The sequence below is a fragment of the Patiria miniata genome, unplaced genomic scaffold (assembly GCF_015706575.1).
Source record: "Patiria miniata isolate m_02_andy unplaced genomic scaffold, ASM1570657v1 HiC_scaffold_13, whole genome shotgun sequence".
NCBI classification, from domain to species: domain Eukaryota; kingdom Metazoa; phylum Echinodermata; class Asteroidea; order Valvatida; family Asterinidae; genus Patiria; species Patiria miniata.
This window is the reverse complement of record NW_024037051.1, coordinates 5,884,140-5,911,562: the sequence shown is the minus strand read 5'-3', so window position 1 is coordinate 5,911,562 and position 27,423 is coordinate 5,884,140. Positions and strand designations below refer to the sequence as shown.

The 27,423-nt window shown below is 37.9% G+C and overlaps 1 protein-coding gene across 1 annotated transcript; it reads right to left on the bottom strand.

The window, feature by feature from the left end:
• Positions 1-1,741: 1,741 nt before the first annotated feature.
• LOC119721002 (A disintegrin and metalloproteinase with thrombospondin motifs 4-like) lies at positions 1,742-27,423 on the bottom strand. Its single transcript, XM_038190869.1, has 11 exons — positions 27,354-27,423; positions 21,373-21,445; positions 20,541-20,830; positions 20,165-20,318; positions 18,843-19,012; positions 17,723-17,809; positions 9,102-9,223; positions 8,457-8,597; positions 3,359-3,511; positions 2,619-2,672; positions 1,742-2,257 (listed from the first exon to the last, which is right to left on the bottom strand). Exons 1-10 carry the CDS (start codon positions 27,411-27,413, stop codon positions 2,645-2,647), a joined length of 1,278 nt encoding a protein of 425 aa, XP_038046797.1. The 5' UTR covers positions 27,414-27,423; the 3' UTR covers positions 1,742-2,257; positions 2,619-2,644.

Here is a 27,423-nt window from a genome sequence, read left to right as displayed (position 1 = left end):
AGGCCCTTTATACAGAAGACTGGGCTCCGTGGATAACTCAAGACTTATGAAAAGGCAGAGCAGGATAGAATAAACCCCGCTTCTAAAATGTCTGTTCACCTGGCTTTATCGGAGGTGGGACCAGTTTAGAAGTCAAAGTAGTTTCACGTTTCCAATCATTTGTTCTTTCAGGGGTGTGTTCCACTCCAATCCCTAATCCACGTAGTTTATCCACTCCCTCCACCCCGGTACACTACACAGGCATGGGCGTCGCCAGGATATTTTCCAGGGGAGGAGGGGGCAAAGCACATTTTCCCCCAAGATTTCCTAACTTTTTTCAACATATTCTCAATTGATCATTTTCCAATATTGCCCTAACCCTCCCTCCCCCAATCAAAATTCACGGCAATATGGCTTCGCATTTAGTTTTCCTTTTTTTTCCTATAGCCTGACCAGATTTCTGCCAACCTCAGGAACATATATTTCAAGCAAGTTATACCACGGAAGAACAACCCTCCCACTAATAGTACACGGTGGTAAAAGAAAGTGAACAAGCTTGAACGACTTATGAAGAACAATACATGTCAGCAACGTGGGCAACACCCCTATGAAATAACCAGAATGTCTAAGCGCTCCTAACGCTGACCTTTTGTGCTGAAACTATTATACGATTCAACGACTATCTTCGCCAAATACGACGGCGTTTGAATGAAGATATTGATTTGTAAAACAAAAATATATGTTTTCCAAAAATAAGAGGCCCGCAAAAATGGTAAAGCGCCCACATGTGGTATTTAAACCACAGCGCAACTAAATGATGTCATAATATTGTAGAGCACCAACCACTAGCCTAATAAGATTTCTCTCAAAATTCAGGAAATTCGGCTGAAGATACATCTAACGATGGAGGGCACCAAAAGATTTTTTGACACTGTCCAATAAATATAATTACCACCCTGAAAATCGATTTCAAAATCCTCTAGACACTTTCATAATAGAAACAGAACAATTTTGATGTTTCAATGTTCAACAATTCAAATTTATTCCCTTCACCTCAAAATGAAAACAAAAATTGTATCAAGTTTATACAACCGCAGCAAATATTTACATATTTCATTTATATATTTATTTATTTTTATTTTTTTTTGGGGGGGGGGGAAGTACAAGAATTGCAATTAATGACTGTTCATTGACATGTGTAAACATGATCTGGGTGAACAATACAGGTGAGGAGGCTCAATTTTGGAGACTGTTTTGGAAATTTCAAAAGGATATTTTCATCGAGTCCTTTTTGAAGGGAATGTACATGGTTGGCTTTTTTACTGTAATTTTCAGAAATGAACTATTTGAGGGGTTAGTATAATAGATCAAATATTGTTGCCCTGACATGTCCGAAGTTTTGTGTTCAAAAATGTTTGAAAAACCAAGAAAAACAAAAATGTTCAAGTAGTCTATTCCCCTGACTCCACTAAGGATAAAATGGATCAATTTGTAGATGCCGGAAAATTGTAAGGTAAGGGAACCAGTGCAGCTGGCCTGCACCCGTTCATGACCATGTAACAAATAGCAAACAACATTTGGACTGTAAAAAATGGAAAATTTGAAGCAGAAGTTGAAAAATAGTTAAGTTTTTCCAACGGTGGTCGGCCAACCACCGTAGGAAATGTATACAAAAATACCATTTTCTTGAAAATGACTTCACACCGTGTGCCATAATTTTACAGGATGCTTTAGACTGTCATTTACCATCATCCTAGTAAGGTATTTTGTAAAAACTTGATAGTTTTATTTTTCGATGTTTGCAAATGTTGTATATTCCCTTTAATGTTAAAAACCGCCAGAAATGTGGTCCCTTAAAATTAAAAGTTTCAAACCAAAATTGTTGCCAGACTGTAGTTTTCAATAGAGGTCTGCAGCTAAGCGTATAGTTAATTTTGAAACTTCAGTCACTAATTTCGTAGTACACTTTATTGTAATCCTGGGGTATAGATTAAAGTGAATACTGAGCACATTTTGTGAACAGAAAACAGTTAAACTCGAAAACTTTCAATTACACATTTTACATGATTGTCACACTATTGTGTCCTCCTGTACCAATATAATTATACATACAGGGTTCTACACGTGTAGAGTGTTATCGGTATTGGTATAAGAGCTGAACAGTGGAAACAGTCCTTCACGAATGAAAACAATACTTTCAAGTGACCTATTTTTAATGCATTTTAAAAACTTTAAATCGAAAGAAAAAAAACAATGTCGATCATTTTCCCGCTTTGTCCTGAAAATACAAACAAACAAAATACAAATAAATATCTTTCGGTAAAGATCCCATGGTTTAGAAAGTAGGTGGCTTTTGAAAGCAAAGACTCTGCTTGTCTGATATTGTTCCTATCAAGACGTCTTTCTTATTTTGTTTCATTTTGAACACAGCATTGCATATACTAAACTTAGTCGATCTACTCCCTCAAATTCAACCCCCCCAACAAAAATCACTTAAAGGACCCTCAGTTTATTGATTAAGGACCATAAAATCAAAGTGATAAAATTGAACCCAGTCTATGATGGTCCAGAGAGGCAAACAATAAAAAAAGGGAAATTACTGCTAATAATTGAACGTGACGCAAATTATATGTACTTACGATTTGAATCACATCCTGGTAAAAATTCAAGCATCGTTGTAGCATGTCGTCTGACTGTTAATGAAGAATCAAGATCAATATGGTATTTAAGGAAAATAGTTCTAGCCCTTCAAAAATCAGGTATTATAGTGGAAAATTATCACATCTGTTAATAGATCTCAATCCGGGTATTATAATTTTATAGTTGTTTTTGTTTGTTTGTTTATTTGTTTGCTGAGGTGTTTGTTTGTTTGTTTGTTTGTTGGGGGGGTTGTTGGGGTGTTTGTTTGTTGGGGTGTTGGGGTGTTTGTTTGTTTGTTTGTTTGTTTGTTTATTTGTTTGTTTGTTTGGGTGTTTGTTTGTTTGTTTGTTTGTTTGTTTGTTTGTTTGTTTGTTTGCTGGGGGGGTTGTTGGGGTGCTTGTTTGTTTGTTTGTTTGTTTGTTTGTTGGGGTGTTTGTTTGTTTGTTTGTGGGGGTGTTGGGCTGTTTGTTTCTTTGATCGATGCGATCCAGGCTATGTTGCACGGTGAACTAGAAGCACTCACTGGAAGCATTCACCACGCGCGTCAGTGTAATAACACCCGTGGGCCGGGACCGGCGCCTGCATCGAGCGAGATGGGTAAATCATATAAATATTCATATCCTCCTGATTCTTGATTCTTAGCAAATCAGAGTGCTCCGTCCAATTTTGGTAGCAAGCTTGATATGTTTGATTTAAAGTCTAGTTTTGTACCCTTTTTTTGGGGGGGGGGGCAACTCACGTGATACGGGTGTCGTAGTAGCTCCGGCTACATGACGACCAGCCGAGATCTAAGCGAGGATTCTCTTTGTATTGAGCCATCAAGTAACCGCTTGACGAGCAGCCGTTTCTAGGACCACCCGATGGACCTGAAGCATCATGCCACATGCCCAAGCTGTAATCGTTGCAAAAAAATGTAAAAATCAAGATGGCGTTGAAGGTTTCAATAACATCTTACCACAGATACGCCATTAACCAACCTGGTTCCCAGGGTGTCGAGCAGTATGCTCCCACCACTATATACCTTCTCACTCACCCTGGTATAAGATCATTTGCATATCCAATTTTGTTTGGATACGTATATATGCAAATGAGAATATTCTGGTATTATTATTATTGGTTTATTTATACTTGCTTGCAGCCCGAAGGTTTAATAGTATTTATCGTACAACCATAAAACGTCTAATAAATACAAAAGCGTTTACACATTTTAATTCCTTTTAACGTTTGGATAAAAACACATCAGGTAAACTTTTCAATTTTTTTTTCAGAGAGAATGAAATACACAAAGATCTAACCATCACAACATAAATAATCCTGACATTAGTGAAAGGGCAGTACAAACTTGACACAACAATTATTAATCGAATGGAAGTCAGATCATTACGCCAAGTGTATCATTAAAATAAGTCACAGGCATCTTAAACTTGACTGCAGCTCATGGGATAGCCTTGGTCAATGCTCTCGTCGTTATTCGTCCCGTACGCGGTCAATCGTCGGCATATATCCTCACGCGCTATGCACATGCATGTAAAAATACAGCGCGAACAGCGACCTCACGCGGCCACTATTTTTATGCAAATCAGTTGGAGACGATGTCGAGCCTTGGTTCAATCGTCCATGTGAGGTTTTGGGGGTGGTGCTCATTATGTTAATAGCCGTAGCTGACCTTAAATGTCGTTTTCTTATTGGTCGATCGTTGCGTGGAAACTTGCATAGTGAAACGTGGCACCGTACATAATCCATACACGTACACATTGTGTGTCTCTGCACACGGCACCAATGCACAAAAACTGTGGTTCCTGTCACGTCCGCAAAAGCCGGAATAGCTGCAAATAATTTGATGACGTCCGGATTTACCAAGGTGTGATTGGACACTCCACATATTAGCCCCGCCTACATTATCTGTATTCGCATACGAGGTGGTGCGCTGGAAATCTAGCGCAAAGTAAAGAAAAACATAAGCTTTGGCCGACGATTGAACCAAGGCTCGACATCGTCTCCAACTGATTTGCATAAAAATAGTGGCCGCGTGAGGTCGCTGTTCGCGCTGTATTTTTACATGTGCATAGCGCGTAAGGATATATGCCGACGATTGACCGCGTACGGGACGAATAACGACGAGAGCATTGACCAAGGCTACTCATGGGAATAAACTGACCAGGAATGCGTTCTAACAGGGTTGGTTGATTTAAATCACGTTGATTTTAATCACTGATATAAATTGCGATATAAATCAAATGATCTTTTTAATATCAATGATTTGAAACACTTCTTTGTAGAAATCTTATTTTTGGCGAAATATATTGATTGAGGGTGATTTTAATCATTTAAATCAACTGATTCCACCTAATTACAAAGTGTAAGATGTTCTTTACACTTTCAAACACCCCTACGTGGACTTCATCAGCATCGAATCAACTTACATGTAGGTTTTGCATAATTACCTGAATCATTGATTAAAGTCAAGATCTGAGTTTAAAAGCTTTTCTTTGAATTTGAATTTCAATGACAGCACACTCACTTTTGCTTTAACCATTCATTGATCTGTTTAGTAATATTGTGAATCAGCTGTGCTGGTGTAGGCTTACCTGAACCATCTAAAAGTGTATTAAAGTCCCAATTGATAGTCTTATTCCTGTTTCTCCATAAAAAAAATGTAGATTGGGATAAATGTAATGCCTTTTAGAGGTGCAAGGCCTGATTTCTGTTTTCCACCTCGTATGAAGGACCATCATCAAACAATATATTTTGATATTTTATCTTTGTAACCATGTGCAATTCAGCCGCAATGCTGCAAGACATTGGATTTTTAATAAACCAGAATAATAATGATATTAATAATTATTTAAAAACTATACGTTCACAATATACATCCACATTATAATAACTATAAGTTCACAAGGATCAGTGCTGTCATTTTGAAATTTTTATGAAATAAACATTCCCATGGATAACTGTACTCGTTTTGCGTACATACCATGTACACATAAAATAAGTCACGTTTTTCATTCATATCTGCTCACAATGTATCTGAGCTGTACCAATCAAGCCATAAAGTGTCTTCAGTTTTAATAATGTTCCATTTAACCAATGAGGTAGACTACATGTATTGAACCAGTATAAATGGATCGAGAGATCTATGTCTGTTTGAAAACAGAACATAGGGCTTTTCCGCTTATTTTATTTTGTATGACTTTCTGCTTTTTTGCCAATGTGGAGTCATGTAGTTTATATTTTTGGTTCAAAGTTCATAAAAAGTTATATTGAGCTAGAATAGCCAACAGATATAAAATGTAATTAGTTGATGGCGTCATGTTGACACCACTTTGGATTTGGCATTTGATGACGTCACATGCCCTACTGTGACATCATCTTGATTACACTTTCCAATGCACATTTTTGCATTGTGGTCTTGGTTTGCACTAAGCTTAAAGTCAATCCAATGAAAGGATGTGTTAAATTTTAGAAGCGCAATGAAATTGTAAATATGAAAAAAAATTCATAAAAAAATCAACCGTAAACGTCATAGTGACGTCTTTTCGGAATTTGCATATTGGTACCATTACTTAGCTATCCTCCAAGTTTCATGACAATCGGACCTTCCCTTATATGTGTATTCAAAAATCGCATTTTTGATGACGTTATGATGATGTCACACATTTTTCAAAATTTTGTGCATATACCTGATACCTCACAAACATAATACGAAAAGAATTTTGAATTTTGCATGTTACATTCGTGAGATATGGCTTAAAGGTCAAAAATTCCACAATTTGACATAAAATCACACAGAGTAACATGCACTACTAGGGATGAGTTCCGATATATGTTGAAAGTCATTATACCGTTTAGGAGAAAACCCGCGGTCTGATGACGTCATCATTTTTTTTTCGCACACAGGTGTTGTTTGCATTAAGGTCATTATATACCCTCATTTTGAAGCGATTACCGCAAACTTCGCCACAGACATCAACTCAAAATTCATTTTAAACATTTTTCAACCTGCCGCTAGAGGGCGCTCTTAAATGTATGACTTCACCCGTAATTTGTTGTGAACTACAACTACAACCACAGACTAACAGCGTTGAAAGCAAGTTCACATTTTTTTCCAGTTTTAAATTATAAGCTACTTCCGGTTTGGACCGGAAGGAAGGGTCACGTGACTTTACGCACACGAGATAAAATAAAGACCCTGGATTATTATATCAATTCCCGCAAAAATCAAGTTCAGGTCTCTCACGGTTTATTTTATATTAATTTTCAAAGATTAAATCTATAAATCTGTAAAGTGACGTCACGTGACCAATGATGACGTCACCATGACGTCACTCTTCGGGACACAACTTGACTATAGGGGCTATGCCTGTGGTAACTTTGAATGATGTATGACAAAGATTAATGCCAAACGTGTATAAAGTCTATGGGATTTAGGCGACAAAAAGAAGAAATAAAAAAGAGAGAACAAAAAGAAAGGCTTTTCCGCACTATGCAGAAAAGCCAAAAATCAGAAAAAAAAGAAAGGCTTTTCACAAATTTTGCGAAAAAGCCAAAAAAAAATCAGAACACAAAAAAGGCTTTTTCGCAAACTTGCGAAAAAGCCAAAAATTAGAACTAAAACAATGCTTTTCCGCTTTCATAGGTCTGACAAAATCTCATCTCCCATCCAAATAAAGGCCTATAAGTCCGACGCCTCATAGGTCCGACGCCCATAGGTCCGACGCCTCGTAAGTCCGGCGCCTCATGTCCGAAACATCGTTTGTTCGTTGTCCCAATTATGACGTGTCGGACTTATGAGGCGTCAGAGCAATTTGGCCGAATCCCTTAGTTTGATGTCTCATAAATCGGACGCCTCATAATTCCGGAAATGTCGGACTCAAGTTATGAGGCGTCGGACTTACGATACGGCCCCGTTTGCGGGCGTTTTTAATACACTCAACCAAAAAAGAAAGTCCCCCCTTAATTCTTTTTTGTCTAACTCAAAAACTACTGGGCACATCTTGCTCATTTTACGACTGATCAATACAGAAATTCCTTAGCAATCTAGACATACTCTTTGTATGGCCGAAAACAGTGATAATGTGTACAAAATGATTTTTGCACTTTTGTATACGTGCAAGGTGAGTGTGAACCGCAACTTGCACGTATACAAAATTGCAACTGTTTTCGGTATCATTTGTCATAAATTGTATAAATTCGTACACATAATTATCGTTCTGGGCCAAATAAAGAGTATGGCTGGATTGCTAAGGAATTTCTGTACAGATTTGTCGTTATTCGAGCGCGAGGTGCTCAGTAGTTTTTGAGTTAGACAAAAAAGTATTGGAAGGGGGGCTTTCTTTTTTGGTTGAGTGTAGCTATGGGTCCTGAGAAGGCACCAAACCAGCATGCCAAGATTACGATAGCATCACTGTTGTGATAGCACGTAGCTTTTAAAGTCCTCGAAATATTATGTGCGAATGGAAGCACGGGCGGATGTAGCTTTCGGGAAGTGTGAGGCTTGAGGGAAGGCGTGCCTAAGGCACGCCCTGCCAAGGGCATGCCCCCCCCCCCCTAAAATGTTGAATTGTACAAAACTTCCTCTTGCATTCTAATGCAGTTTGAGAATACATCTAGGAACTTAAGCATTCTATTTATTAATTTTCCCCCCAATTTACGAGGATCAGAACATTAATCAGCAGCTGAAAGGGTATTTGGGGGATTGCAACCCTCCTCTAGAACCGCCACTGGGAAGTAGCTTACACGGGAATGTAGAAAACGAAAATTGTCATCCCTACAGGATCAATAGTATAGGCTCCTTGTGTGTGGCGGCCATTTGTGGAAAACATAGCAAAACTCACTTGTGTCCGATCTCGTGTGCGGTAGTGCTAGTGGCATCCAATCCACGGAATTCACTGAGTGATGTACCCCACCGGCCACACTGCCCAACGTAGGCTATGCCCAGTAAATTGTTACCAGCCGACGAACTTGAAAGGTCTCTTCTGTTTGGGACGAAAGGAAAACACAAAGCGCAAAGGGTGTGGAGTAGTTTTAGCATTACATGATGTAGGTATTTGGAGTCCAAAACTAAAGTCTATTATTGAAACATCTGATCAAATTTAAGGAATCTGCATGGTTGTTTGCTTGGTTTTTTTTTCAAAACAAGGGCCGAAATCCTTCGAGTTTCACGCTCTCCACCCCACGTATTACACATGTCAAGTTTCGTTTTTTGTTCTTTTCTTACTTTGAGTATTTATAATTTTTACCTTTTTGTTGTTGTTTTCTCCGTCCTTCTCTTCGAGATTCAACCCCGAGAGTGAATCTGCTTTTTTATTGCTATTTCTAGCAAAACATTTGTTTCCACTTTTAAATACGATATCGACCAAAAAATAGTTGTGATATTCTAATTTTACTTTAGAAATCGATTTTGAATTATTTGCGGCCCGACAATAATCCGCCCCACTCGCAGACAGAGATTTACGCCACTGTTGCGCACGAATACTCACCCTGTCAAGAATGCAGCGTTGTCCCAATGCTCACTGCTTGAGGACGATTTCTTATTACTATCTTGCCAGCTCGCGCAGTTTGAAAGGTAGTTGTTACCATCAGAAACCGTATTCAATCCACTCTAAATAAACCAAGACAAAACAAGAGGTTCGCGTTTGTTGTTACAAACGCAGAGTGGTCGGGTAGACAACTATTTCATTAGACATTGTCCAGTTAAGTTATGAATATGTTTATTTCAGAAAAAAGGATCAATAACTTTAACATTTCCAGTACCATTTTTTTGTACAAAAAGAATGCGTCTTTTTAGGGTATGATAAATTTCAGTAAACATTTAGGTAGGCCTACACGTACAAGTTATTTTCGGTTTGATGACGTCTTCAGTCAAAAAAGGGAAGGGAATACTGATTCAATTCAAGGAGGACACTTGTTTATCATTAAGTAAAAATAACGCGGTAATGTGGAAATTAAGTGTATGTAATAATAACACCCAACTTCCGGTTTGATGACGTCAAAGTATTTGGAAGCAAAAGGTCAATATTAAGTGTATCAGATGTCATTTTTGGGGGCAAGGATTTAAGTCATGAAACAGGGATCATTATGATGGATTTCAGTTAAAAATAAAATGATCATTGTTATATTCTCCGTACAATAACTTCCGGCTCGATGACGTCATGATTATGAAATCTTGCAAATTCATTTGTGGTTGCTCGCGGGATATATAGGGGCAATTTGATAAATATGTGATTGAGGGTTTCAAAAGATCAAACTGTTTTCGATGTGTCGCTAGAGGGCGCCCTTTCGTGGGATGACGTCAACATTAAGTTTTTTGTGATAGGAATTCCTCAACACTTCCATAATGTATTTGTCTGTTGTAAAATGCTTCCGTTTAGAGTTAGATTCAATTTCTATTGCACTTCCGGTAACACAGGAAGTAAAGCATCGGAAGTAAAGGTTAAGCAGTTTTGTGCCCGGGAATATGAAATGTTGCTCAAGGCACGGTCTACAACCTCACGAAAAAACGAAGACGATACTCTATTTAGTTCAAGAGATATAGGTCGAACTATTTTGTCAAAACGTGCCTTCAAATCGCTTGTAATTTGATACCTGATGACGTCATGATGACGTAACAACATTTATAACATCTTCGTAACATGGTACAAGTTCACTTTAGGTTTTATGATCATACCGTAAACCGTTCGGAAGAAATTGTGCTTTCAGGCTAAAATCGATTTCAGGCTAATATCTTCATTTTGAATTCACCTAACTTTGACCTTCCGGTAGAACCGGAAGTAAAGGTCAAGCGAGTTTATGTACACAACAAAAAATGTTCATCAATCAATGGTCTATCTGATAACAAGATTGGAACATAATTGATCATTTTGTTCATGAGTTATAGATGAAAGAAGATCGTCATTTTTTAAACGAAAATCGCTTGTAATTTGACACCCGATGACGTCATAATGACGTCAGAGTAATATGCTTCACTTAAGATGAGGGTCGATAAATATTGAAAGTTACAAGTTCCTTTCATAAACCGTTTAGGAGAAAACCTGCGGAAACGTGCAGTACGGGAAAAAAAGAAAGAAAGAACTAGAGCTTCGCGTTTGTTGTTACAAACGCAGAGTGGTCGGGTAGACAACTATTTTATGAAACACTGTCCAGTTAAGTTATGAATATTTTTATATAAGAACAAAGGATCACGAAATTAAATCCTTTCCAAGACAATCAAATTATTTTTTTGTTAAAAAAATGCATCTATAACGGTGTGATCAATTTCAGTAAACATTCTATGTACACATACAAGTTATTTCTTGGTTGATGACGTCATTATTCAAAAACGGGAAGTGATGTTCATTGTGAAGTAAAATAACGTATGTATTCATAACACCTACATTCCGCTTTGATGACGACACAGTATTTGGAAGCAAAGGTTAACAATGTAATAGATATCTTATTTGGGCTAAGATCGACATGGATCAAAGGATATTAAATTTAAAATTTGATCGTTTCAAATTCTCATAGAGGTAACTTCCGGTCTGATGACGTCATGAATTTGCAACCTTGCCAAGTTATATGTGGTTAATCAAAGAATATCACGGGCCGATTTCGTACAATTTGAACGGATGGTTTTCAAACTAAAGAAAGCAAACACTATTCTATGTGCTGCTAGGGGGAGCCCTTTCAAAAGATGACGTCATCACATTGTTTTATGTGCCTGACATTCCTCACTAAAAACTTTCTTAATGTGTATGTGTGTAGTAAAATGCTTCCGCTTTTAAATTATATTCGGTTTTTATTGCACTTCCGGTAACACCGGAAGTAAAGGTCCTGCGGTTTTGTGTCTGGGAACAGGAAATGTTTTGTTCACGGCATATTCTACAACCTCACGAAAAAACGAACACGATACTTTATTTAATAGTTCAAAAGATATGACGCAAACTATTTTGTCAAAATTTGCCCTTAAATCGCTGGTAATTTGATATTTGATGACGTCATGATAACGTAACAAATTATAACATCTTCGTTACATGGTACAAGTTCACACAATGTTTTATGATCATAACGTAAACTGTTTGGATTAAATGTTGCTTTTTTTATTTTAGGCTAAACTTCTTCGTTTTGAATTCACCTAACTTTGACCTTCCGGTTGACCCAGAAGTACAGGTCAAGCGAGTTCATCTACACAACAAAAATGTTAATTAATTAGTGGTCTATCCGATTACAATGTTTGAACATGATTGATCATTTTGTTCAAGAGTTATAGGTGAAAGTAATTGGTCACTTTTTCAGCTCAAATCGCTTTTAATTTGACTCGATGACGTCATAATTACGTCAGAGTAATATGCACCACTAAGGATGAGGGTCGATATATATTGCAAGTTACAAGTTCATACCATAAATCGGTCAGGAGAAAACCCGCGGAAACGTGCCGTACGGGAAAAAGAAAGAAAGAAAGACTAAAGGTTTGCGTTTGTTGTTACAAACGCAGAGTGGTCGGGTAAACAATTTTATTAGACATTGTCCAGTTAAGTTATGAAAATGTTTATATTTCAGAAAAAAAAGGGATCAAGAACTTTAACATTTCCATTACCAATAATTGTGTACAAAAAGAATGCGTCTTTTTAGGGTATATTTTAGAAACAACAAACTTCCGGTTTGATGACGTCATAGTATTTCGAAGCAAAAGACAAATATTAAGTGTAACAGATGTCAATTTGGATGTCAAGTCACGAGACAGGGATCAAATGATGGATTTAAATTAAATATAAAATGATCATTGTTGAATTCTCCCCACAGTAACTTTCGGTCTGATGACGTAATCATGATTATGAAATCTTGCAAATTCATTTATGATTGCTCACGTGATATATAGGGGCAATTTCATAAAAATTTGATTGAGGGGTTTGAAATTTCAAAAGATTAAACTGTATTTGATGTGCCGCTAGAGGGCGCCATTTTGTGGTATGACGTCAAAATTATATTTTTGTGTTTGGCATTCCTCACTTAATACTTCCATTATGTATTTGTTTGTAGTAAAATGCTTCCGTTTTAGAGTTAGATTCAATTTCTATTGCATTTCCGGTAACACCGGAAGTGAAGGTCTAGCAGTTTTGTGCCCGGGCATAAGAAATGTTGCTAACGGCATAGTCTACAACCTCACAAAAAATGAACACGATACTCTATTTAGTTCAAGAGATATAGGTCAAACTATTTTGTCAAATCGTGCCATCAAATTGTTTGTAATTTGATACTTGATGACGTCATGATGACGTAACAAAATTTATAACATCTTCGTAACATGGTTCAAGTTCACACTAGGTTTTACGATCATACCATAAACTGTTTTGATTTCAGGCTAATGTCTACATTTTGAATTCACCTAAATTTGACCTTCCGGTAGAACCGGAAGGCAAGGTCAAGCTAGTTCACGTACACGACATAAAATGTTTATCAATTAATGGTCTTTCTGATTACAAGGTTGGAAGATGATTGATCATTTTGTTCAAGAGTTATAGGTGACAGAAGATCGTCATTTTTTTAACGAAAATCGCTTGTAATTTGACACCCGATGACGTCATAATGACGTCAGAGTAACATGCAGCACTTAGGATGAGGGTTGATATTAAATGAAAGTTACAAGTTCATATCAAACACCGTGTAGGAGAAAACCCGCGGAAACGTGCTGTACGGAAAAGAAAGAAAGACTAGAGGTTCGCGTTTGTTGTTACAAACGCAAAGTGGTCGGTAGACAACTGTTTTGTGAAACAATACCCAGTTGGGTTGTGAATATTTTTTGGGTAAGAACAAAGGATCATGAAATTTGAACTTCCGTATACATTTTAGGTACACGTACAAGTTATTTCTGGTTTGATGACGTCAGTCAAAAAAGGGAAGGGAATACTGATTTAGTTCAAGGAGAATACCCGTTTAACAAAAAGTAAAGATAACTCATGGAAGTATGGACTTTCTAAGTGTGTGTAATAATAACACCAAACTTCCGGTTAGATGACGTCACAGTATTTGGAAGCAAAAGGTCAACTTTAAGTGTAGCAGATGTCATAAACTGGACTAGGAACAAAGTCATGAGACAGGGATCAAATGAAGTGGAAATCAACAAAATGATCATTGTTAAATTCTCCCTACGGTAACTTCCGGTTTGATGACGTCATGATTTTGAAACCTTGCAAATTCATTCGTGGTTGCTTACGGAATATGAAGGGGCCATGTGATAAAATTTTGATCGAGGGTTTTTAAAGATTAAACTGAAAAGATTAAACTCTTTTTGATGTGCCGCTAGAGGGCGCCCTTTTAGGGATGACGTCAAAATTATGTTTTTGTGTTTGGCATTCCTCACTTAACACTTCCATAATGTATTTGTCTGTAGTAAAATGCTTCCATTTTAGAGTTATATTTAATTTTTCTTGCCCTTCCGGTAACACCGGAAGTGAAGGTCAAGCGGTTTTGTACTAGGGAATAAGAATTGTTGCCTGATGCATCATTTACAACCTAACGCAAAAACGAACACGATACTCTATTTAGTTCTAAAGATATAGCTGAAACTATTTTCACAAATTTGGCCGTTAAATTGCTTGTACTTTGATACATGATGACGTCATGATAACGTCAAATTTGTTTTTAACACCTTCGGACGGGCATTGAAGTTCATACCAGGTTTTCACGTACACGACAAAAAAATGTTAATCAATTAATGGTTTATCTAATTACAAGGTTGGAACATAATTGATCATTTTGTTCAAGAGTAATAGGCAGAAGAAGACGGTCATATTTTCAACGAAAATCGCTTGTAATTTAACACCGTATGACGTCATCGTGACGTCAGAGTAATTTGCACCACTCGGGATGAGGGTCGATATATGTTTAAAGTTTTAAGTTCATACCATCAACCGTTTAGGAGAAAACCCGCGGAGAAGTGCCGTACGGAATGTCAGAAAAAAAGAACTTCAACATTTCCAGTACCAATTAAGCGTAATCAAGATGATGTCATAGTAGGGCATGTGACGTCAACAAATGCCAAATCCGAAGTGATGTCAACATGATACCATCAACTTATTTCTATACATTATATATCTGATGGCTATACTAGCTCAATATAACTTTTTATGAACTTTGAAACAAAAAATATAATCTACATGACTATTGGCAAAAAAGCATAAAGTCATACAAAAAATAAAATTAGAGGTTCGCATTGTTGTTACAAACGCAGAGTGGTCGGGCAGGCAATTTGTTCATTAAACACTGCCGAGTTGAGTTATGAATATGTTTATATAAGAACAAAGATTCACAATTAAATCCTTTCCAGTACAATCAATTCTTTGTTGAGAATGCATCTTTAACGGTGCGATAAATTTGAGTAAACATTACATGTACGCATACAAGTTATTTCTAGCTTTATGACGTCATTATTCAAAGTGGAATAAAAACCGAACATAACTCAAAAGCGGAAGCATTTTACTACACACATTAAATTAGGAAAGTGTTTAGTGAGGAATGTCAGACAAATAAAACAGTGTGATGACGTCATCTTTCGAAAGGGCGCCCCCCTAGCGGCACAGAAGATAGTGTGAGCTTTCTTTAATTTGAAAACTATCCGTTCAAATTTTACCACATCGCCCCTTGATATTCTTTGATTAACCACATATAACTTGGCAAGGTTTCAAATTCATGACGTCATCAGACCGGAAGTTACTTCTATGAGAATTTGAAAACGATCATATTTTAAATGTAATTCTATCAATTGATTCATGTCGATCTAAGCCCCAAAAAAGGTATCCATTACAATGTTCACCTTTGCTTCCAAATACTGTGTCGTCATCAAACCGGAAGGTGGTTGTTATGAATACATACGTCATTTTACTTTACAATGAACATCTCTTTCCGTTTTTGATTAATGACGTCATCAACCAAGAAAGAACTTGCATGTGTACATAGAATGCTTACTGAAATTGATCACACCGTTAAAGATGTATGTTTTTACTTGCAGATAAAAATAATTGATTTTACTGGAAATGATCTTATTTCGAAATCCTTTTTCTTACATAAAAATATTCATAACTTAAAGGAAACATGCAGTGGAAATTCAGCTCATCTTGTTTTCATGCACATTACTATGTGTTGCAACAATACATACAAGATCTTAATACTTGTTTTCATTGGAAGTGACAAGAAAGTGGTAGTTTTTCAATGATTAGTAAATCCTTTCATCAATATATAAGAGGGCGCTATTTTGCTTTTGTCACACAAGGTACTCCTTGCCAAAGGTGCGTTATGAACAGTACAAACATTAGTCCTTCAAAATTACCCACAAAACTTTTTTGGAAGAAATATTTGCCACTACGATTGTCCAAATAAGCTGTTTTACATGATAAACAATAACAAGTAGAATTTACTCCAAGAAAATAAAGAAAACTTTGACATATATTTGGATACACAAAGCTATAAAGACACTTCGGTTCTGCCTTGAATGACATCACGCTTTGGCTCATGAATATGGACATTTTCATTAGCATAAAAGCTTAAATGTTGAAATTTCTTTCTTTTACTGCTACAAAGGAGGTGGAAACTTCATAGTTACATTGCACATGGCAAGAAAGCTGTTTTAAATGTATTTAAGTCATATAAATCCTATTACATGTTCCCGTTAACTGGACAGTGTTTCATAAAATAGTTGTCTACCCGACCACTCTGCGTTTGTAACAACAAACGCAAAACTCTAGTTTTGATTTCAGGTTCAAGTCTTCATTTGGAATTCACATAACTTTAACCTTCCGGTTGACCCGGAAGAAAGGGTTAAGTGAGTTCACAAACGTACACAAAAAGAAATGTTTATCAATTCATGGTCTATCTGATTACAGAATATAAACATCACTGGTTATTTTGTTCAAGAGTTATGGGTGAAAGTAATTGGACCCTTTTTCATGTAAAATCGCTTGTAATTTGACACCCAACAAAGAAGATTTGTGAGAACAATTCTAGACAGTGGTCGGGTTGTGCCTGACCACTCAATAAGCGGAAAAGCCCTATGTTTGCCCATATCATTTGTACACGTTTTTTGTTACCGGCACTTTGGGCACTGAAATCAATTCGATTGACTTTATACTTGGCATACACTTTAGACCAGCAGCTGAAGTTGTGTACCGAACATTGACATCATCGTGACGTCATCATGAGTCACGTGACGTCACATTATATACGATTTTTCTGTTGTGACTATTTTCTAGCAGAATTCGGCTAGATCTCACAGATTGGGCTATATCTTCAGAACTGCAGGTCCGATTGGAATGAAAGTTGATATGTACTTAGACTGGGATGTGTTACAGATGAAAATTTAAGTGACGTCACGATGACTTCATCACGTGACATGTGACGTCATATTAAAAATTGCATATTTTGAAGGCCAATATCTACAGAACTACAGGTCTGATTGTGTTGAAACTTGGTATGCACCTAAACCGGGATGTGTTATAGATGAAAATTTAAGTGACGTCACGATGACGTCATCACGTGACATGTGACGTCATATTAAAAAAATATTTAAACAAAATTGTTTTAAAACATTTTTGTTTTAAACAAAATCATTGGTTGCACTGGAAAGGTTAAATTTTCGTGGTCTTTGTTTTGACATAAAATTATTCATACCTTAACTGGGCTGTGTCTAATGAAACAGTTGTCGGCCCGACCACGCTGCGTTTGTAACTCAACAAACGCCTTGACCTCTTGTCTTTCATTTGTCTTTATCATTTTCTTTAGGGCATATTTAAATTATTGGCAAGAAACGAATATGTTAAAAACGTGAGCCACAGTCCAAATAAAAAACTTGTTGCAGACACTATACTTTTCCTTGCAAAACTTGCGTTATTGTTTTCGTTAAGTTCAAAAATATATCAATACAAAGAAACACAGTTTCAGTCCAACGATAAATGTAGCCTGGACACGTTAGACTTGATGCAATATTAAAATAATACTTCATATGGGCTTCAGCAAATCCATTCTTCATTAGAGATAAACTTCTTCAGTATGAACTTCAACTTTAATTTGTTCCATGACTCGCTTCCATGTGATAACTACATGACTTGTATAGGCTTATACGTCATAAACCTACCTCAGATGCTCCAAAGACCTTGACGTACGTCAGCCTGGGAACCAGCCCAGTTCCTCTCAGAGAACTCAATTGCAAAACATTTTTCACCTTAATTATATATAAGAATGAGAAAGCAAAGAGGAAAATTCGCTTAAAGAATACTTGTAAATATGCGTCTTTCATCACCAACAATAGTAGGCGCACATCACCAACAATGGTAGGCGCACAACGTGAAGAGCCTTCTCAAAAGTACCAAAATAAAGCGAAAATGGTGACGACAAAATAGTAATAGCAAAAAGATAATGGGGGAGTGGTCGAGCAACACCTTTTTGGTCAACTGACTGCATCTGGCCTTCAAATTCATTTTGATTAGATAATGACGCCAATTAAACGCCGCCAATGGGCGCAGGAAAATAACTCAACAAAGGCCACTATCTGTATCGCAATGTGGTATGAAAGACTGGCATAAGCTCAAGCACATGTAGGCCAATTTTCCCTTATTTCCAATTGACCTTTTTACTTTAGGCCTACCTTTTTTTCTTCACAACAGTTCCCGCTTTTCAACATTATTTGATGCTTTAGTGACACACTAGGTACACATTGATTAATGGAAAGTGTTTTAAAGGCACGTATAGGGTTTACTGCTTTTGTGCACTTGTTTTCGTTTGAAGCAATAGCTTCAAAGTTTAGGTAGGGTGCATCCTGCTGAAGTTTTTGCTTTATATGAATGCAGGAACAAAACATGTCTAACTGGAATCCGTTGCTAACGCACGTTTAAAGTTGCCCGCGGGCACCCTATTATTTCAAAACATCCGTCAGGTTTAGTTTTCTTCCGAATCATTTCGCAGGGTGTTTGATAACGGTGTTACAACGGATAATGTAGTAACCAACGGATAACGTATCACCAACCGATAATGTAACATAAATTGACCCATGGTGTGGCAACATTTACTACACTATCGGTCAATGTTTTTTAAATTATCGGTTATAGTGCTATAGCATCGGTCAATTTGTGTGAGACATTATCGGTCGGTGATACGCTATTCGTTGGTTACTACATTCTTCTCAGTTGTAACAAACAGTCTGATGTTCGCTTTGAGCAAGGTTTCTGTCATTGATATACTGTCATACGAAAACTCACCGCGTTGAAGAGGGTGTTAACGCACGTGGTGGTTGCGCTGGTGCCCCCTTTACGAGAATTTAAATCTGGATCGGAAATGAATGCCAGCTCCAGATATTTCGTTGCCTTCGTGTCAATCGGCAAGGCTTCTGGCGGCTCGTCGGCAAATGTTAACGGCAAAGTTGGTGGCGCTTAGGAGAACAATTAAAAAACAAACCAGTCGGGCATCAAGCTTGGAGTTTGACAAGCTGTCATAACTGACGAGCAGAGTTGTAACGAGTCACTGATTTTTGTGACTCGAGTCGAGTCATTTTAAAGAAGTGACTAAGTCGAGTAGAGTCATTAGATCAACGAGTCGAGTCAATTCGAGTCACAAATATTTTAACACTATATTATAAATTACACTAAAAAGCAACAAACACAAGTGAGAAAGAATACAGGCACCAGTCTATTACGAAAATCCAAAGACATAAAGTATGCTATATGGTACCCAACCAACAGTTGCTAGCTCATGTCACAGATAAGAAGATGTGAAACCTCGGTCTTATAACTGGTTTGGCTTCGGGTCTAGATTTTGTTGTTCGCTGATCCCCGACAACGTCAATACCTAATTGCATTATACAAAACTGTTTCTGATTATTAAAAGGTTGGCCCGTCCGTATCCATTTTGTTTTGTAAAATCGGGAAATAAATTTAGCCAGCGTTCCACCAAGAGCTTAATAAGAAATCGCCCGAAACCAATGATGAAACCACGGATTGAGAAATGCGTTTTAAGTCTGGTTCCGGGTTTAGCATTACATGCCACAGGTATAGAACCACAAGGTGGGAGTCCGCGACACGGTGTATGTTTGTTGTATCACTATGGAGGAAGGAAAACAGACGGCCGCTGTATATGAGCGTACATTATTCGCGAACATAATGTGACGTGAACAAAAACTGGCAACGCGAACGGCGCGGCGTAAGTCATTGCAAATATTTTTCGCAAATAAGGTTTGCTTTTATTTTGGGACTCGAGTCGTATTAGCCTTCCTCGAGTCGAGTTAAGTCATTGTGATGAGGGACTCGAGTCGAGTCGAGTCATTTGCTCCAGTGACTCGAGTCGAGTCGAGTCATTTACCCGTCGGGACTCGAGTCGAGTCGAGTCGCCAAAAAAATGTGACTCGAGTCGGACTCGAGTCGAGTCATTGACTCGAGTCATTACAACTTTAGTTGAGCATTCCAGTTTTCAGTTTCAGAATGAATGATCTGCGTCAGAAATGTGAGTTCTTTATTGTTTTGACTTACATGCGGAATTTGTTTTAAAAGTGTGATCAATAAAAACAAAATCAAATAAATTATATTACGTTCTGTCTCGCAGAATGCCCCTCTTTCCACTGGTCTGTTCCTATAGGCAACGTGCGGGTGACCCCGACCAACATCTCGCTTGACGGCATGTTCGTCATCTAGTGGCTCGATGTAAAGCTCACCACGGCCATGGTTGCGAAATATGACCGCCATCTTGCAAAAAAGACACCATTCAGAAAATAAAACAACCGAATAAAAGGCATGCAAACAGACCTTTGGTGTCGGCTCCAGACAAGGTTTACTTTTGAAATAATTCCTTTCATTATTTATTTGGGAAATATCATAACTTATTCCAATCAATGATACTATATACCCTTCTTCAAACATTTTGGTGGCAGCTATGGGATTCACCGAAGCACTAGGCCTATGACTTACCAAGCCGTCACAAACGGTTACGGATGCAAGAGAGTCCTTTTCACCGGCTACCTTCCCTGTGTAGACGCAGTCAGTCCGAAGTGGCACTTTCTGGATGCCTTCATCTGTGTAGATCTCAACCTTGAGTCCAGGGGCATAATTACTGTCGTCGTGGTCTACGATGAGGTTAAGCGTCTCTCCAAAGGCTTCGACTTCCAGTTCTAAGAATGAGGCGGCAGTGGCTCCCTTGCCAACACTCCTCTTGCCTTCAGCTTCGACTACGAGTGGGTACACAATCTCATATTCCGGGGCTACAAAGAAAGGAAATTTAATTGTTATCTTCTTCAGTGCTATGACCTTCTTAGGTGACTTCTCTCAACAATACCCCTTTCAAACTTATTGCAACATGTAATGAGCGTGCACAAAGGAATGCATTGTGGTCATGCGTTGTGGAATACTGAGTTTAATAGCTACAATCCCGCCAAAGTGGTTGGGACACTTCCTTGGCCTTTCCCCCGCTCCCCCGGTCAATGTTGTTCTCTCCAGCTATTGGAGCACACGCCGCGCAATGAGAGACAACATTGAGCGGGGGCAAGGGGGTTGGGGCCCTAAATGGTGATGCTGAAACGAAATAGTTTTGCAAACGACGCAAAAGTTTGCGACAACCTTCAATAGTTTTGCAAATAAACCCAATACATGTATTATACTTCGTATACTAAGCAAAATTTTTTGTGGCAATAATTATATTTTCTATGTTTCGAGAGACAATCATGATTTTTTCATATTCGGTTCCAAGGCACCAAAATAAAACGATGTTTTAGCGCGGTTGCCCTCATCAATTGTGCCACAATACCTTTTTCGTGGCTTTCAACACCGAAGTAGCGAAAAAGCTCCTCCGTTGCAAATTCAAGATCTTTGTTACGAACCTATACAGCGAAAAAAAATAAGAAATATGAGTGTTGTTCATGTTTATTTAATACACCCAAAACCACACCTTTTTATACTTCTTTGAAAATCATTTATAATTGGGTGGTGTCTTTGACACATTTGTAAATAAATTAAATAACTCTTAATGAAATGTATGGATGACTGGTCATTCTATTTATAGTGCATCACATCCGCACGGGAGTTGTGAGCTGTACATGGCACTTAAAAAAGAATCACAGGGAACAAAGCAGAAAGCTGAATCCCATTTAGTACGTGGTTACATAATCATGAAAATGCAAATCATACAGGGTGTCCTGAAAATGATGGCGCATGTAAACCCCGCCATTTTCGCCAATTTACAACCGGAATTTACTGCAAATCGTGTAAGCACACGATCGTGTAAGCACACGATCTTCAAGGTTACAGATTTAGCTTGAGAATACCGTTTGCTTAATTAAGATTGCTTTTGAAAATCCAGAGAAATGTTTGAATAACCGCAAAGCCCAAAACACCATTCTCTGCCACTTTTAGGAAGCGAGTGCTTCAAAGGTCAGACAATGCCAGCATGGCTCTTTTTATAAGATTATCCCTATGGGTGTAAGACAAACATTCCATTCACACGACAATATAGGGTTTTGTTCTTATGTTGAAACGATTTAATAGTACAGACAGGTTCACTTTGTAAAACTTCAATGAAAGAGTTCAATTAAATATAAATAAATATTGCACACTCTGCTTAAAAATGTTAAACTCACTAACAGTAAAATGATTTGGTTTTAGATTGGGACTATACTGATTTTAACTGCTTCACAGAAAGTAGCTTCTTGGCTTTGCCGTTATTCAAACATATCTTTAGATTTTCAAAAGCTATCTCAATGAAACAAACGATCTTCTCAAGCTAAATCTATTATCTTGACGATGGTGTAAACATCTGTAGAAAATGTTTGTTGTAAACAGCGGCGGCACAACGGGTTTGTAACGGGGGGGAGCACCCACAAAGGGGCACTTGCAAACCCGTGCTGAAATGGGGGGGGGGGGCCTGGTACCATCTTTCAACATAGGGGGCGCTCTTCAAAACCAATGATTATATGCTAAACATACATTATGTGCCAATTTTCAGGGCGTCTTGTATGGATTATAGGACTTGGTTTTCATATTCCTCGTTTATATCAAAAAATTCTCTAACATTATTTGGAAAAGGTTACTTCTAAGAAATAGTAAGATACTTTAAGGGCATTTTTTATTTATCTCGAGGGGACACTTTAATGATCGAGGGGGCACATTTATGGCCGCAAAAGGGGCACTTGGGAAAATCTGGGGGGGGCAAACGTATCCCCAGCCCAGCCCCCCCCCCCCCCCGGTTCCGCCGCCCCTGGTTGTAAATTAGCAAAAATGGAGGGGTTTACATGCACCATTTTTTTCAGGACGCCCTGTAAGTAAACGGAAAAAGCACTGAAGCCTGTACAACCAAGATGTAAAAGGAGACATGTGAAACTTAAGTATGTGCCAGCAACAAGACAGCAGCCATTTTCTGCTTGACATATTCAAATTTTCACAAGATATTCATGCATGGCCGACTTGTAGTTGCACAAGAACATTGTACAGTGGGTATGTGGGTATCGAGGGGCTTAACCAATTCCCTACTCTATCAGGTAATGACCCTTGATTGCAAGGTTAATCTTGATATTGTAAGCACGGTTGAAAGATTGGATAGCCAAAACGCACGTAGAATCATTCAGCAAGAACGGGATAATCCGTTTCAGCTAATTGACACACAAAAGACTGAACAAAACAGGGTGCAGAAGGGGAAAAGGCTGGCTTCTCTCACCCAAGACAACCTACAACACGGATAAAATAAACTTAGCCGTTGGAAAGGTATGCCAAGGGTTGCAGTTAGTATACAAATACATATAATATTCAGAAGATACGGTGTCTGAAACGTAGACTCAGCACTTGACACCCGCGATACGAGTTGTTATCGAAAAACTAAAAGTTGAAAGGCCAAATAGTAAAAAGACGCCTCCTTTAGTAGAGTAAGCTAACACAATTCATAACAACTATTGTATTAACTACCAAAACCACCGGAAACACTGAGCAAGTGCACTGGGTGCACCTATACTAAGGCTTAATTTGAAATAACTTAAGCAGTGCTTTCACACGGACTTAGGTAATTAGTAGGCAATTAATTAAGGTCCACAAAACAAACCAGTACATCAAACCCCGGTTAGTTTTACATGGGTAAAAGGTGGCCGGATCAAGTTTAGCTAACAAACACAATTCATCCTATACAACATAAATGATTCAAGCAAAAATTGAAAGTTCTTGACAAATTGATTACAGATAGTAAGTCAGAGTATAACCAAGTCAATTTTACTAATCCTGTTCAGGTAATGTTAGAAAAATGGTATTACGGAAATTAAGTCATTGTATCAATGAAAGTCAGGTACTGTTATTAAATAACCATCAAAGTAACTTTAATGATGGTAAGAGATTATGGGAAAGTAATCCCGAAAATACGACATGACATGTTGCCCTTAAAAGGCCAAGAAAGAATGTGACAAAAGAACAAAATAACCAGAAATAAATATTGGTGAATTTAGAAATAGTTTGAAAAAAAAGTTAAAAAGATTAATAAATAAATAAATTTAAAAAATCAAAAAATAAAATCAAAGTTATAGAGCATGGTAATCAAGGAATATCGCAAAAAAAGTTGTAAACAACAGGTACTACAGTAAAGATAAGGTCTCAATTTTTTGAAAAAAAAGGAAATGATAAACTGGAAGCAACGCCAGCGTTAGCAAGATTACTAAAAGTTCGTCATAGATAAGGGCAAATAAGGCAACTGTTTGAAAAGCAACCTTTAAATTGAAGAAGGTCAACAGGTTATTGGAAGGCTAAACATTCATATTCATACTCATATTTTATTAGACCAATTCGCAGCCGGACGCTGAATTGCATGGTTATTACAAGAAAATAAAAAAAACCACTAGAAAATTCAACAAAAAAATTAAACAAGAACAATTTGAATTTAACATGAATAAGAATTACAGAACTTCATGTATCTACAGTGTAAATATAAATCTAAAAACACACGAAAGGGGACATAACATTATTATTGTTATTATTGCTGCTAAGGAATTCTGGTTCAGGAGTTTTGTCAGAGAGGGAATTGCACTATTGCCATACCTATTTGTTTTGTGATGTGGAATCTGGTAAATGTTTGATTGTCTCAGAGTCATATTGTGGGTGCTATTGTTAGGAGGAAACCATTCTGCATATCTAACTGATTTTGTACATTTACTAGCAAATGGGGAGCAGAGATGGAGTCTTTCTGTCTTCCAGAGTTTGAAGGCCTAACCGATCACAAGCGATTGAGTATGACTTATAGTCAGCTCCAAGAATAATACGACATGCACGCTTTTGAATGCGTTCAAGTTGATATGTCTGATTATTGCTGATGTTACCATGCCAAACTGGGGCTGCATGCTCACAAACTGGACGGACATAACAAGTATACACAGAGACCAAGTCGTCGATAGGCAAACCAAACTCTTTCAGGCGGCAAAGCATGTCTAACCTACGACTACTTTTTGAGACCATATCATAACCTGAGATTGCCAGCCAAGATTAGATTGGACTATCAGGCCCAAAAGCCTAGTCTCGGACACCACCCCAAGCTCAATCCCACCAATTTCAAGACAAGGTGGTGTTGGAGGGTCTTTTTTGAAGCAAACTTGCGTAACTTTGCATTTGGTAGGATTGAGCCTGAGGTGGCTGTCCTTCGTCCACGCATCCAGGCCGTCAAGATCAAATCCAATCTGGCTAGATTTATTAGCATGACGGACCTCTGCAAGTGTCAGATCGTCTACATATTTAAAGCTTAAAGCTCAACTTAACTAGAGATGAACGTTCCAAAATATTGGAAATAAAGGAATGTTACGAGAAAGGTTGGCAGTTAGTGGCGCAAAGATTACAATTTAGCACTAGGATATTATCAGAACCAGAACTTAATAAAGCCATGAGTCAGAACAATTGAAGCAATTAATAAATAAGTTCAAAACACGCCGATCTACGGAGTTATAAACTTGGTTGCCACTTGTGGAGCCGGATTGGGAGTTTCCCCGTGTTTTTTTCCTCAAAAAGTTTTTTACGGGGTTTTCGCCCATCCCGTCAATCTGCAGGATAAATATTTTACTCAATAATATGAATGAGCCGTATTGGTTTAAAACACAAAATCTGGAGAAAAATTGATGGCCTACAACCAGACGTTACACAGGTAATAGGTAAAACATTAATGCAACACACTTTTCTGTGATTGTAAAGATACAATGACAAGAGAATACACCAGGAAAACATCGGAAATTTTATAGGGCCCTGTTCGCCTTATTGGTTTCATACAACTTTTAAACAAGGTAATAGGTGCCCCTTTTACCTTTGTTTTCAATCTCAAGGTTGTTCTGCCATATCAAGAAACTCCAAATGTAAGGGCACAAGTGTGACGCCATCTCAAACACAGACCTTAATGTCACAACTGGTTCAGCACAATGCGGGACCAGAATCCTGGACATTTGGCTGTTTTAGCGGTGTTGCTATTTAATAGTTTGTTGTTATGATACAGGTATATGGCAATATGCTAGGTAGCAAACGTTTGGCAGAAAGGGTCAGGAAGCACATCATGAAGTGTGGTTCATAAATAGTACAGAAAACTCTTAATTACTACAGTGCCTTCATGAAATAACATCACAGCAACAACGTGCGAAATTGTCATGAGAAAAAGAAAAACTGGGAAATGCCAAATAGTTCCGAAAGTGCACGTTACATATAACATTAACCCGAAAGGGAGGTCAGATGTAATGTTTACATTTAACAGGAGTAGCAAGTGCAGAATATATTTTAGAGTAAAATCTATGTCACGATCCCCTAAAAGATAATGAAGGTTTTCTAATGTTTAGATGTAAATATTATTTCACGGCCGGCCAAGTGTTCCCTGCAATAGAAGGGAAAGTGAGTCCAAGCGACACTGAGCTTTTTGAGGGGAGCCGCCCCGCACAAAAACAACAGCAATGCGCGGGTCGATTAGTGGCGAAATGCCCCGCAAACACAGCTCAGTGTTAGTTGCAAAGGATAAACAGGGATGAATTATAACGAAGTGGATGAGTATGCACAAGAATGACAGATGAAGGTTAACTGAAATATTATGAATAAAGCTAACGACAATAATTAGGGTGTGTGGGTGTGCGTGTGAAAACACCGGCAATCGTGGACGTAGGACAAAAGAATTGGGGCACAAACAATACGTCCACACAAAACCAATGAGAGCTGTTGCTAAAAAGTTAGATTACAAACAAAGGAAAGAGGATTAGGGACAATGGGGCGTCCACGATTGCCGGTGTTCACGTGTGTGGCAGAGGAGACAACACAGTGTTTCCCCATTTCTGGAAAAACAGGTTTATAGAGGCATTTTTGGGTTAGGTTTATCGGTGGCAAAATGAAGAGAAACACTAAGGGATCATAGGGGGGAAAATGGGTTGAAAGAGTTTTCACAGTTTGAGAAAAATGAGCTTTTTGACTGGTTTTTCTTAACTACACGAAACCAAGGGAATGTCCACACTTGGTATGTAACGTAAACATGCGTGGACTAAGCTGTTGATTTGTCAATGGATGCACAGGGAGAGCAATCTTAACATTATTCAGGTTGGTACAGGTTTTTGAAAACCATTTGTCTGACAGGATAACATTCAGCTGTCATTAAAAAAAAGTTGTGCAAAAAGCTGTATCCAAAAAAAAGACATAATAAACGAGGTATTATGAAGTAACCTGGATGTTAGTAAAATAAATATCGACACAATAATCGGCAATGTTCGAAAATTATCTTGCAAAGATGCACTGAATAAAGAGTCTACGTACCCCTGGCTTGGAGTAAGCCGTGTAGGCCAGCACGGCAAGCACGACAATCTTCAGCATCATTCTGCAGCTG

Bases quoted from the DNA above. Each gene is read 5' to 3' on its own strand.
- LOC119721002 (XM_038190869.1), bottom strand. From the start codon at position 27,413: ATGATGCTGAAGATTGTCGTGCTTGCCGTGCTGGCCTACACGGCTTAC. The intron at 21,446-27,353 runs GTACGTAGACTC...TTCGCTGTATAG, and splicing joins CGGCTTACTCCAAGCCAGGG to GTTCGTAACAAAGATCTTGA. The intron at 3,512-8,456 runs GTGAGTTTTGCT...CAACGATTACAG, and splicing joins GCACACGAGATCGGACACAA to CTTGGGCATGTGGCATGATG.